This window comes from Rutilus rutilus (genome assembly GCF_951802725.1).
Source record: "Rutilus rutilus genome assembly, chromosome: 6".
Classification (NCBI taxonomy): domain Eukaryota; kingdom Metazoa; phylum Chordata; class Actinopteri; order Cypriniformes; family Leuciscidae; genus Rutilus; species Rutilus rutilus.
The window spans coordinates 495,001-507,500 of record NC_140214.1 but is presented as its reverse complement, the minus strand read 5'-3'; the positions used below and the strand labels follow the sequence as shown (position 1 = coordinate 507,500).

General features: G+C 38.6%; 2 protein-coding genes and 1 long non-coding RNA gene across 3 annotated transcripts in view; 2 read left to right on the top strand and 1 right to left on the bottom strand.

Annotated features, from left to right (window-relative positions):
- The window catches only part of LOC311291763 (inositol-3-phosphate synthase 1-A-like), a 13,596-nt gene extending 10,245 nt beyond the window's left edge, over positions 1-3,351 (top strand). The window contains exons 10-11 of the mRNA XM_084410997.1: positions 218-435; positions 2,075-3,351. Of these exons, the coding sequence (XP_084267123.1) occupies positions 218-435; positions 2,075-2,270 (414 nt within the window). The 3' untranslated portion in view covers positions 2,271-3,351. The remainder of the gene's footprint in view (positions 1-217; positions 436-2,074) is intronic.
- Positions 3,352-7,195: 3,844 nt separating this feature from the next.
- On the bottom strand, positions 7,196-8,639 carry LOC311292901. The gene is made up of 3 exons (XR_014627841.1): positions 8,502-8,639; positions 8,165-8,359; positions 7,196-7,644 (listed from the first exon to the last, which is right to left on the bottom strand). It is a non-coding gene; the product is annotated as an uncharacterized lncRNA (long non-coding RNA).
- Positions 8,640-9,223: 584 nt separating this feature from the next.
- LOC311292899 (GTPase IMAP family member 4-like) overlaps positions 9,224-12,500 on the top strand; it is a 3,679-nt gene continuing 402 nt past the window's right edge. The window contains exons 1-2 of the mRNA XM_084412735.1: positions 9,224-9,484; positions 10,974-12,500. The exon at positions 10,974-12,500 is cut by the window's right edge and continues 402 nt beyond it. Coding sequence (XP_084268861.1) covers positions 9,472-9,484; positions 10,974-12,187 — 1,227 coding nt within the window. The 5' untranslated portion in view covers positions 9,224-9,471 and the 3' untranslated portion in view covers positions 12,188-12,500. The remainder of the gene's footprint in view (positions 9,485-10,973) is intronic.

Below are 12,500 nucleotides of genomic sequence, written 5' to 3'. Positions count from 1 at the left end.
CATATTTCTAAATGTCATAATCATTTGTTAACAAACAAGTATTCATTACGTCAATGAGCTCATGGTTTCTGCAGTAAATTATTACATTGTTTAAATACGTTTTTCGCTAACTGTGATTTTGTATATGTACATTTTCTGTAAATCTGCTTGGAAATGATATGTGTTGTGAAAAGCGCTGTACAGATAAATGTGAACTGAATGTATTGTGATATTACAGGACTCTCTGCTGGCCAGTCCCATTATCCTGGATCTGGTGATCCTGACAGAACTGTGTCAGAGAATCACGTTCTGCACTCGTGAGGATCCGGTTTTCCAGAGTTTCCACAGCGTCCTGTCGCTGCTCAGCTTCCTGTGTAAAGCCCCGCTCGTGCCACAGGGGGCGCCGGTGGTCAACGCCTTCTTCCGCCAGCGCGCGTGCATCGAAAACGTCATGAGGTGAGAGGAAATCTGTGCCGACTGCCTTTACCCCTCCCTCGTGTTCTGGAGCACATCGTTCCCTCGCGGGTCAAAATGACCCGAAGCCCCAAAATTATACTTATATATATATATATATATATATATATATATACAGTGCTATGCATAAGTGAATACACCCATGCTAAAGTTGACTAAAAAGAGGAATAAAAAATCATCTTTTGGAAATTCAACTTAATGCCTTAATTTAAAAAATAGGAAAAATCCAACCTTTAAGGACACCAATTTTCTTTGTGAATGAATAATGTATCGTAAATAAATAAATGTTCTTCCTTAAAATACAGGGTGCATAAGTGAGTACACCCCTATGTTAAATTCCCATAGAGGCAGGCAGAGTTTTATTTTTAAGTATTATTATTTAATTTTTTTTAGGATACTATGCATCCTGATAAAGTTCCCTTGACCTTTGGAATTAAAATAGCCCCACATCATCACATAGCCTTCACCATACCTAGAGATTGGCATGGGGTACTTTCCATAAGATCATCTCTCAATGCAAATCAAACTAGCTATTAGGCTAACTGAAAAAAAATCATGCCAATCTCTAGGTATGGTGAAGGCTATGTGATGATGTGGGGCTATTTTAATTCCAAAGGTCAAGGGAACTTTATCAGGATGCATAGTATCCTAAACAAAAATAAAAAAAAATACTTAAAAATAAAAATCTGCCTGCCTCTATGGGAATTTAACATAGTGGTGCCCAAACTTATGCACCCTGTATTTTAAGGAAGAACATTTATTTATTTACGATACATTATTCATTCACAAAGAAAATTGGTGTCCTTAAAGGTTGGATTTTTCCTAATTTTTTAAATTAAGGCATTAAGTTTCCAAAATATGATTTTTTATTCCTCTTTTTAGTCAACTTTAGCATGGGTGTCTAAACTTATGCATAGCACTGTATATATATATATTTTTTTTTTTTTGTCCAGAAAGCTTATTTTATTACATTTTGATCATATTTTTCTATTTTTTTATGTAATTTTAATGTTGTCTTATTTTATTATTTTATTTACCTTTAAATTGCTAGATTTGATCAATAAATAATAAATAAATAGTCATTTAAGCACATTCCTCACATTCATTCAACTTAAATTGAAAATAACTCACAGTTTCATGCATAAACCTTTTAATTTAACTCTAAATATCTTACATTGTGTGTCTTTGCCGACCTTTTGTGGAAAAATAATAATATAAGATGATGTGTCATGACTCTAGATGGGCTTATAGCTCTATATGGAGTAAATGAGCTGTTCCTCTGGGTCCTAAAGCCAGTTTACTTCAGTGTGCATCAGATACACATGCAGACGTTATAAATGTCTTTTTAAATGACATTTTAAAACAAAGTTTTTGCATTTTAAGTTTGAATGTTGAGCATTTTTAGTTTTTTTCTGTGTGTACTGAAGCATTCCTCGCATTCCCATCATTCCTAAGGGGGTCAGATTGACCCGAGAGGGAAGGATTTGTTACTTTTTATAATTTACACCTCAAATATCCTCATATTTTTTAAGAAAGTGTTTAGGGTCTGAATGACCCGAGTGAAGGATGAGTGTTAAATCATGCCTGATATTGTGTGTGTGTGTGTGTGTGTGTTGTGCAGGGCTTGTCTCGGTCTCCCGCCTCAGAATCACATGCAGCTGGAGCACAAGATGGAGAAGAGCTTCATGCGTTCTCCGGAAAACCTCATCCAGCATCCCGTCCTCATCAACGGGAAGATCGACCACATCAGCGCTTATCAGTCCGCCAAATACATGGAGATCAAAAGTCATGAGAAGATGCAGCACTCAGTCTCATAGAAACCTCGAAGCATGAAAACAAACCAGACCTTAACGTTTACCACTGTTTTAAGTAGAAGTTTTGCATTACAGTCCTTTACGAATGCACATCCCTAACTGATTTATGGATATGCATTTGACTATGAAAATATGAATGGCTTCTGTTCTTGTTTAGTGAGTACTGTACTTCTGAATCCATGCTTTCTCAACCACGGAGCTTTTTCCAGGTTTTGTACGTTAATGCACTGAGGAAAAACCACTAGTTTCTGTTGGTGAAACAAAATGAAGAAAAAACATCATTCCTGAAGAGTTTGGTAAATAAATGCAGTAGAAAATGATAATGAAAGTCATTGGGTCGAGTCATTTCGGGACGGGTTTTCGCTTTTATACTAATATAAAAAATATAGCACAAAACTGGGAGTGACGGAGAAAAATAAGTAATATTATTCAAATGAATGAATTAGATTAAAATCACTGACTAATGTGATTCAAAGAAAAATAGTTCATTTATTAATTAAAATAAATACAATTACACATTAGATTTAAATAAATAACAATTAACAGTATATTAGGCTACCATAGTGAGTGGAAAAATATTAATACTTTTAGATTCATAATAGTTTTTCAGAAATTGGGTGTTTGTAAAAGATGCCTTTTAAATTTGAGAATGGTGATGATTCACCGATTGGCTACTAATATTCCGATTTAATAGATTTAACAACTATTTTTGTTTAATAGTGACTATTTTATTTTTATATTTCTTCGTCTCACTAAAACATTTAGATATTTGAACGAATAAAACGGCAAAGACAAAGACAGCCAGCTATGTTAGCGAACACGTTCTCGGACAGGCGGAAGCGGAAGCGATGAGACCTGATTTGTTCGTGATCCATAAATGACTAAATCAAAAGACATTTCTCGCTGCTTTTCTTCTCCCGTTCTGTGAGTGTTTTTCAGCCCTTTGTTCTGCTGTGTGTGAAATTAGTCTGTTTTCAGCCATGAAAAAAAAAACTAGAAAAAAGTTTTGCAAAATGTCTTACATTACAGTTTGCATACTCTGTAACACCCTGTAACACTGTAAACAATAAACACTGGTGTATAGAATAGGTCCGCACGTTGTGCACGTGGTACGATATGGAAATAATTGTCATAGGCAAATAACCTGTGACGTCAGTTCATTTCTGAAACAGGATCAGTGTGTCTCGCACACAGGCTATTACATCACATGCGTTTCTTTTTTCACTTCATACAGCCAATAAACATCCTTTTGTAAACAACGGAGATCTAGACATGTAAGTTCGAGGATGGAGTGTTACTCGACAGCATCTTCACATCAACCATACACATCACAACATCTCTCCTGTGGAACAGAAGTGTGTAAACATCTGTTTTTTAGGATCTGTTTAACAGAAGATTCTTAAAAATATATACAAAAATATGTCAAGCTTTTTTTTTTTTTTTCAATAGTGTGCACATTAACAATAATGAACAATAACAACCTGTTTGGTGTGTGCAAAAGTATTGGAGTAAATGTAATTAGTCACTGTACGCAAGTATATTTTTGGCTACTAGTTTTACTGAGTATCAAATATATTAGCAACTTTTAATCTCTACCTGACTACATTTTTGAATAAGTAAATGTACTTTTTACTCCAATACATTTGTGATGAGTAATGCAATTACACACTATATTTTGCATGGCACTAACTTTTAAGAAGTGATACAACTACATCTACAGGGCAGTGAAGGAACTACATCTGTGTGTTTCGCCTTTACTCACACAAACTCATCAGCAAGGCTACTTTACACTACTTTATATTGTCTACTTTAATGCGAGTGCATTAGCAGGTAGTTGCTGAATCGTAGGTGTTTGATTTAGGAGCTGAGGTCATGATGATGTCATGATGAGGTCACGATGAGGCCAAAACCAGCACATCCAGTGCAAGTAGACTATATGACTATTTAATTTTACTTAACATTATTTTGTTTATCCGCTATATTGACGAGACTTTTTGAAGGATATTGGCTTACTAACGGCCATTTTGTGCACTTGAGCTGAACTGAGGCTTGAGAGTTTGTAGACGTTTAAGAGTCCACCTTTATTATTGCAATATTTAGGCGTTCGGTTTTATTTTGATTTTAGAAAATAAACACGATTTCTCATCTTACAAATCAGTTGTGTCTTATTTTCACAGGAATGTCTCTCAGGAGTCGGGGTGCATCTTTGAGGATCAGAATGAGTAAAATACTGAAGAACTGTTTAAATCAGATACTTTTACTCGAGTCGTATTGGAACTTGTAACTTGTAATGGAGTAAACTTGTAAACTCGCTGTGAGGTTTCTCTATACTTTTACTGAAGTGTGTTTTTCAGGCACTCTTTACACCTCTGTGATTTTGTCTTCAACTGGATCCTTTTGGCTTTCTTCAACCACATCTCTTTTGGGTGTGTCATGTAATTGTGCCTTTTTCTGGATGTTCTGTGTGTGTGGTGTGTATATTTCACGGAGTTAGCTCCTAGGACGTCTGTGATTGAGTTTTTATTTGGTGTTTGGATCTGTAACTTCTTGCATCTCTCCACAGTCGTCCTGGTGCCGTGTTTTCCTCTCCTCGTCCAGCACTCTTACACACTGTCCACGAAACTAAGGTGGTAAGCAGTGCTGTGTGGAACTCATTACAAGTAACTTGAGTGATGTAATCAGATTACTTTTTCAAGTAATTAGTAAAGTAATGCATTACTTTTTCAATTTACAACAAAATATCGAAGTTACTTTTCAAATAAGTAACGCTAGTTAATTTTTCACATTTATTGACTGACAGCTCTCCTGTCCCCATGTTGAAATAAAGTGAGGAGTGTGTGTGTGTGTGCTTGCGTGTGTGTGTGCATTTGTGTTTGTGTGTGTGTGTTTGTGCATGTGTGTGCGCGTGCGTGTGTGTCATGAGAAAGACATGAGAAATATATCTATAGAAAGCTTGAAATGTCTGCTTTTAAACGAAACAATTAAAATGGAAAATGAATATTCTCAGATTATGTAATCCGTTTGAAACGTGCCTCGTCCACGACTGCAGAGATGAGGAGTCAGCATCGTGACTTAATCTCTGAACACAGAAAACATTACCAATAAGTTATTAAAATGTTTAAACAGTCTCCTCCTGCTTTTCACCACACACTCATTTAGGTTTGCCGATGCGCTGTGGCGAGATTTATGCATGTGTTTGAGCGCTGATTAAGCTATACTATTTTTATATAGAAGGATCGTTATTATGATTTATGGCTTATTAACATAAATGCGTGATTAGTCCACTAATTGCTTAAATGAATGACTGCTCGTCGACCACAAAAATCTTTAGTCGAGGGCAGCCCTAGCACGTAGTTAGAGTTAGTGACTCCTCTATTGACCAGTATCCGTGTTTTCCGTCTAGCTTGCTGAACACTTTTGCATTTGCAAATTTTGGGTCTAGCCTGTGGATTCTGAAGTTCACATTTAACTTTAGTTGTCCTTCAAAGAAACTCCACCAGGTGTCAGGCCCTCTCTCGTCTGTATCACTGAGCCCGCTTGCATCTATATGGGGAGGCTGCAGACCTGGAGCCCGGTAGATCTACGCCCCAGGCAGTTTTACGCCCCAGCAGTTTTACGCCCCTGCTGTTCCAGATGCGTCCAGTAGGGGGATATACTGCGAAATAACACCATTAAATCGATGCTCAAAACTTACACATTAATAACCGTCCCGTTCATAGACTTTGCCCAATTGTGTGTTTTTTGTTAATTTAAACATAAACTTTACAGTGTAGATCTGCACTATGGATTAAAATATCTGTATATATTCAGCTGGGCTTCACAGTCTCTTCACTCAGCCTACAGAAGACTATTTGTTTTTGTGAATTAAAAAATTAATAATACACATAGTTGAATCAGATGACAAGTAATGATATATGACCTACTGTAGAATAGTTCATTGAATATTGAATATAGAATATATTTTTATAATATAGAATATTTTTATATACAGGAGACAGAGTGAAATATGTTGTTGTGAATTTATATAAATTTACGTTTAGATATTAACCATATTTAGCCTATTAGACATACAGCACCGTGTAATCATATGGATCCTCAATGAAATATCTGCTGTACTATTCACTATTGGTCATCATACAGCTACAAAACAGTGTCCTACAGCATTTTATGAAGACAAACACAATGTATCCCTTTTTTTAAATTCCAAGGGCCATTTAGAAGAAATAGACAATATTGTTGTTCATAAAAACATTATTTATCAACACCATTTATGAATTATGATGACTCCTGTAGATGACTTCCCTATGGCTTGCCACTCTTCTTTAACTGTTTTTCTATCCTCCTGTCAAAGTGTTTCTGCTTACTGATTTAAAACATAAAAACAAAGGACATCCATGGTGAATTTGATTTTGTCAAATTCACACGCAGCAGGACTCACTGTTAAATTTTGTATAAAATTCCTGTATACTTAATTTTTTATCACAGTTGCTTTGGTACATTTCTCAGATCACTACTGAAATTCTCATAACTACTTTTGAACAAATTGCCAATGCTTTGGTAAATTCATGCAACTGATTATGAATTGCCTTGCTGCTTCCTAATTTATCAAATCATTATTTCCTTCATTAGTGAAATTCTAAATACACCTCTGCAATTGATCAATTCAGGACACATTTACAAAATAAAGTCTAATAGAAATGTATTGAAAACATGCTTGACAGTTTATAGTCAACCATTTTGCATTTAATGACTTATGCAAGGAACTAATGCCTATGTTTTGAGAAGTATGACAATTCAACAGAGAAATAGTATAATAGGCCTATATTTTGATCAACATGACATAAAGAGTTGATAATGTAGGAAACAGCAGACAGTTGTACATTATCAATTTCATGAATGTACTGAAGCATTTGCAATTTGTATAAAATAATGAGAAATTGCTTTTATGATGTGCACAAGTGACAAGATGATGTGATTTCAGTTGTGATCTGAGAAATGCACCAAAGCAAATAAGATAAACTATAAGACTTATTGGAGACCCTGCAGAATCACTGTAGACCCCCTAAGAGTCACAGACCACATAAAAGAAAGTTATGAGAACACAAACTGCCTTTTTAATTTGAGTTTCATATCTGTGGGTATTTCATTTAAAATAAAATAAAAATTAAAAATTAAAAAATGTAAAAAGGACATCCATGGTGAATTTGATCTTGTCACAGTGTGTGTGGGTGTGCTGCCCAGAATTGATGTCAGGTGAGTGTGGATTGCATCAATTTGCTCCTGATTTTCAAAGTACAACGGCACAGGCACTTGTTGGTGGAACACTTTTGGAAAAAGTGTCAAGACACTTTGATTTCTTTTGGCCACTGATGATGGACTGTGCAGAGAAAATTGAAAATGACATTAAAAACATGTCCATGTATGTCTCTGTAAGTCATTTATTTACTAGAGAAGCTATTGGTTTGGAATGCAGTTAAAAAAAGAGATGGGTGTTTATTATAGTTTATACAAGTTGAGAGAGAGAGAGAGAGAGAGAGAGAGAGAGAGAGAGAGAGAGATCAGTAGTCCAGAAAAATGTATATTTAGATAGCCTATAAATTAGATAGTTAGATCATCTCATTTATAAGAAACAACTCAAACCAGAAAGGAGTAAACATAGAGGAAGAAGAGGCCATCTCAGGCAAGATAAAGACAAGCAACAAAAGAAAATGCAAAAGAAAATGAATTTTGAAAGTGACTAGGGCAGCTAAACTTACACGTGGTTAGCTAAGTTTAAGCAAGGCAGAACATCAACCTGACCGTCCAGAACTTTTTGCTCTATCAAGCTAATCGTTTATAAATAATAAATGTTGCTTCATGGCTAAACAACAATAACTTTAGCAGATTATTTAATATACCTCACTCAATTCGTGTCGCTGTACAGTCTCCCCCTACTGGACGCATCTGGAACAGCAGGGGCGTAAAACTGCCTGGGGCGTAGATCTACCGGGCTCCAGGTCTGCAGCCTCCCCCTACTCTTCTTCTTCTTCTTCTTCTTCTTGTTTAATGGCGATTAACTCCAAAGGAGCATTACCGCCACCTACTGTGCTGTGCTGGATGGCAAATTAACCTTGGGTGATAAGTCTGAAATTTAAAACTATTTCCTCTTTCTTCTTTCACAAATGGACCATTAACTATATTTCCTTGTTGAACCCTACTCTATCATCCCACATACATCATCATTATTTATCATACCTGCAATAGAGGTTTCATTGAGCTTCATCCGGCGCTGCGTGTTCAGCTCCTCCGTCCACACTCAGTCCCCATGGCAGGTTCAACATTTCAAGCATTTCATATTCTAAATCCCAAACCTGAATCATATATAAACGTAATTAGTGCTCTATATATCTGTCTATCCATTAAACCTTTTCCTAAAATATCCTCATTCTTCATTCTATCCTTTCCATTCTTCAGATGACTGAATAATACATCCCGGAAAATATTATACTTACTACAAATAAATAATACATGACATACATTTTCAGATACACCACACACATCACATAATCCATTTTCATGTAACCCCATAATTGCCAGTGTTGAGTTTAACCCTGTATGTCCCAGTCTTAACCTAGCCAGCAATACTTCTTCTTTCCTATTTCTTCCCTGGCAATGTATCCTCCCTACTGTCTGTGTGATACCATGACACCATCTCCCTGTGCTACTACTGTCCCATCTAATTTGCCACTTATTCATTAACTTTCTCTTTAAAATCGCTTTTGCCTCCTTTTTCCCCATAGGTACTTTAACATCCACCTCCCTCTTGTCTAGTGCTTTTTTTGCTAGTTTGCCTCCCCCTACTCGCTTGCATTGAGTCGTTTTAATCCTTCATCTCCACATCAACATATTTTCCTAGCTTGGTTTCCTGCATCTGTTATTTCCTCATTCAATTCCGGTGTTGCACCGAAATCCGACTCCCCGGACAAATCGCACTCCCCTTCGCATACAGATTTATTTGTTGTTTAAATAAAGACATTGCTTCTCTCAGATCGGGCTCAGACCAGTTCATCATTGGTAGATGTGCTGCCATTTTAGCGCATTTATTTGTGCTCTTATCTTATCTTGAGTGTTTTACGTAATGTAGTATCACAACAACGGTCAGTTTCGTTTCTGTAAGCCCTGCCCATCATAAACCAGTCCAACAACACAAGAAACACCAGAAAACATGTCCAACGAAGGTAATTATTCATTTCATTTCATTTATTTATTTATATATAGCACATTTAATGCAACAGCTGTTTGCTCAAAGTGCTTCACAATGACTAAAAACACTAAAATACAGAGAGGGAAACTAAATTAAACGCAAAAAACATAGAAGGTAATGATCAAACATGAAGCATGAAGATGCCCAGGAAGTTTTTAAAAGATGCTTTTTGACATGGCCTTAATTTCGGCAGTGACTTTACTGTGTGTGTGTGTGTGTGTGTGTGTATGATGGGTAGGTTTAGGGGTCAGGTTAGTGTGTGTGTGTGTGTGTGTGTGTGTGTGTGTGTGTGTCTACTTAACTATATTTTGGGGATAAATGTGTACCCAGAAGTGACCAAAATCTCCAAAAACCTCCAGTAGGGACGTCCTCATTTGTAAATCTGGTTAAAACAATATAAAAAAATAAAGTAAATAAAGTTGTTGTTTTTTTTTTTTGTCTGATGGGTAGGTTTAGGGGTCAGGTTAGTGTGTGTGTGTGTGTGTGTGATGGGTAGGTTTAGGGGTCAGGTTAGTGTGTGTGTGTGTGTGTGTGTGTGTGTGTGTGATGGGTAGGTTTAGGGGTCAAGTTAGTGTGTGTGTGTGTGTGTGTGTGTGATGGGTAGGTTTAGGGGTCAGGTTAGTGTGTGTGTGTGTGTGTGTGTGTGTGTGTGTGTGTGTGTGTGTGTGTGTGTGTGTGTGTGTGTGTGTGTGTGTGATGGGTAGGTTTAGGGGTCAGGTTAGTGTGTGTGTGTGTGTGTGTGTGTGTGTGTGTGTGTGTGTGTGTGTGTGTGTGTGTGTGTGTGTGTGTGTGTGTGTGTGTGTGTGTGTGTGATGGGTAGGTTTAGGGGTCAAGTTAGTGTGTGTGTGTGTGAGTGAGTGATGGGTAGGTTTAGGGGTCAGTTTAGTGTGTGTGTGTGTGTGTGTGTGTGTGTGTGTGTGTGTGTGTGTGTGTGATGGGTAGGTTTAGGGGTCAGGTTAGTGTGTGTGTGTGTGTGTGTGTGTGTGTGTGTGTGTGTGTGTGTGTGTGTGTGTGTGTGTGATGGGTAGGTTTAGGGGTCAGGTTAGTGTGTGTGTGAGTGAGTGTGTGTGTGTGTGTGTGTGTGTGTGTGTGTGTGTGTGTGTGTGTGTGTGTGTGTGTGTGTGTGTGTGATGGGTAGGTTTAGGGGTCAAGTTAGTGTGTGTGTGAGTGAGTGATGGGTAGGTTTAGGGGTCAGGTTAGTGTGTGTGTGTGTGTGTGTGTGTGTGTGTGTGTGTGTGTGTGTGTGTGTGTGTGTGTGTGTGTGTGTGTGATGGGTAGGTTTAGGGGTCAGGTTAGTGTGTGTGTGTGTGTGTGTGTGTGTGTGTGTGATGGGTAGGTTTAGGGGTCAGGTTAGTGTGTGTGTGTGTGTGTGTGTGTGTGTGTGTGTGTGTGTGTGTGTGTGTGTAAGATACATACAAACACATAATAATCACAATAAATAATAAGGATTACTTTTTCCTCAGGAGCAAACAGTGTTCCTAATGTTCATCTGAGGAAAAGGTCCAACAGTGTCTCCAATGAGAGAAAAGAAACAAACGAGAAACCTGCACGAGCGGACGGTGAACCCTCTCCAGCGCTGAACGAACTGCGTCTGGTTCTGCTGGGAAAAACTGGCGCAGGGAAAAGCGCGACGGGAAACACCATCCTGGGAAACAAGTGCTTTGATGACGGATTGAGCATGAGCTCAGTCACTAAAGAGTGCAAGAGAGGGAGTGCAACAGTGGACGAGCGAGAGCTGGTTCTTGTCGACACGCCTGATTTTTCTGACACGGATCAAACACTTCGGAAACTCAAATGTTGCCTGGCGTTGTGTTCTCCGGGTCCTCATGTGTTTCTGCTGGTGGTGCCGATAGAGCGGTTCACAGAGGAGGAGCAGCGCACCGTAGATATGATTCTGGAGATGTTTCATGAGGACGTCACTCATCACACCATCCTCATATTCTCCCACGCGGATAAACTCAGAGGAGAATCCATTGAAGAGTTTATTTCAAGACAAAATCAGAAAGTGCAGGAGCTCGTGGAGAGATTTGGGAGGCGTTTCGTGGCTTTTGACAACACAAACTCAAACCCGGATCAGGTGAGTCGACTCCTGCAGAGGATTGATGAGATACTCGCTCAAAATCACAACCGTCACTTCACCAGTCACATCTCAGAGGATACCGAGAGAATATTAGAAGAGAAAAGACAAGCTGATATGGCTGAAAGAAAGCGGAAAATCACAAAAGACGTCAGAAAACTGGCTAATGTTCGCAGGGCTGCGTTCCATGCGTCCGTGAATGAAGAGAGGCAAGACACAGAGAGAAAAAGGAAACGCATACAAAGCGGGATTGATCAGATAGAGGATGATATGAGGAAAGAAGAGCAGAATGTGCGACCGATCCCAGCCAGACTGAAGCGGTACAGAGCGTCTCTGAAGAGAGAGAAGGAGAAACTGAGGAGACTGGAGGAAAGAGAGATGGAGGAAGAGAAGGAGAGAACTGAGAGAGAGGAGAAAGAAAAGAAAGATCTGGAAACCTGGAGGAAAGAGGAAGAGAAGAGGAGACTGAGTGAAGAAGGGCAGAACTGTGAACGTTCTGATGCTGACCACAAGAAGATGATACTGGGGTTTCTGGCTGTATTTATACTCGCCATTTTTACCATTGGTTTTCTTACTTCTACAGCAAAATTCAGAAGTTAGTGCGCAGAACTCTTGGTTTGACTAAAGCCCCATTCACACAGCGCGATGATCCCGGCAAATTGCCGGGAAATTGCCAGAACGCCTTCTGTGTGAACGCAAACACGACCCGGGATTGATGCAGGTGTTGTGCCGAATTTCGACCCCCTGCCAAATTATCACCCCCTCGTTGAAATCAGTACCTGATTGGCTAATCCTAACCCCTCCCCCACAACTAATCCTAAACCTACCAATACTAGGGGGGTAATAATTTGGCGGGGGTCGAAATTCGGCACAACACCGGGATCGTTCGCCAGCTGTGAATCGGTAAAGCAAG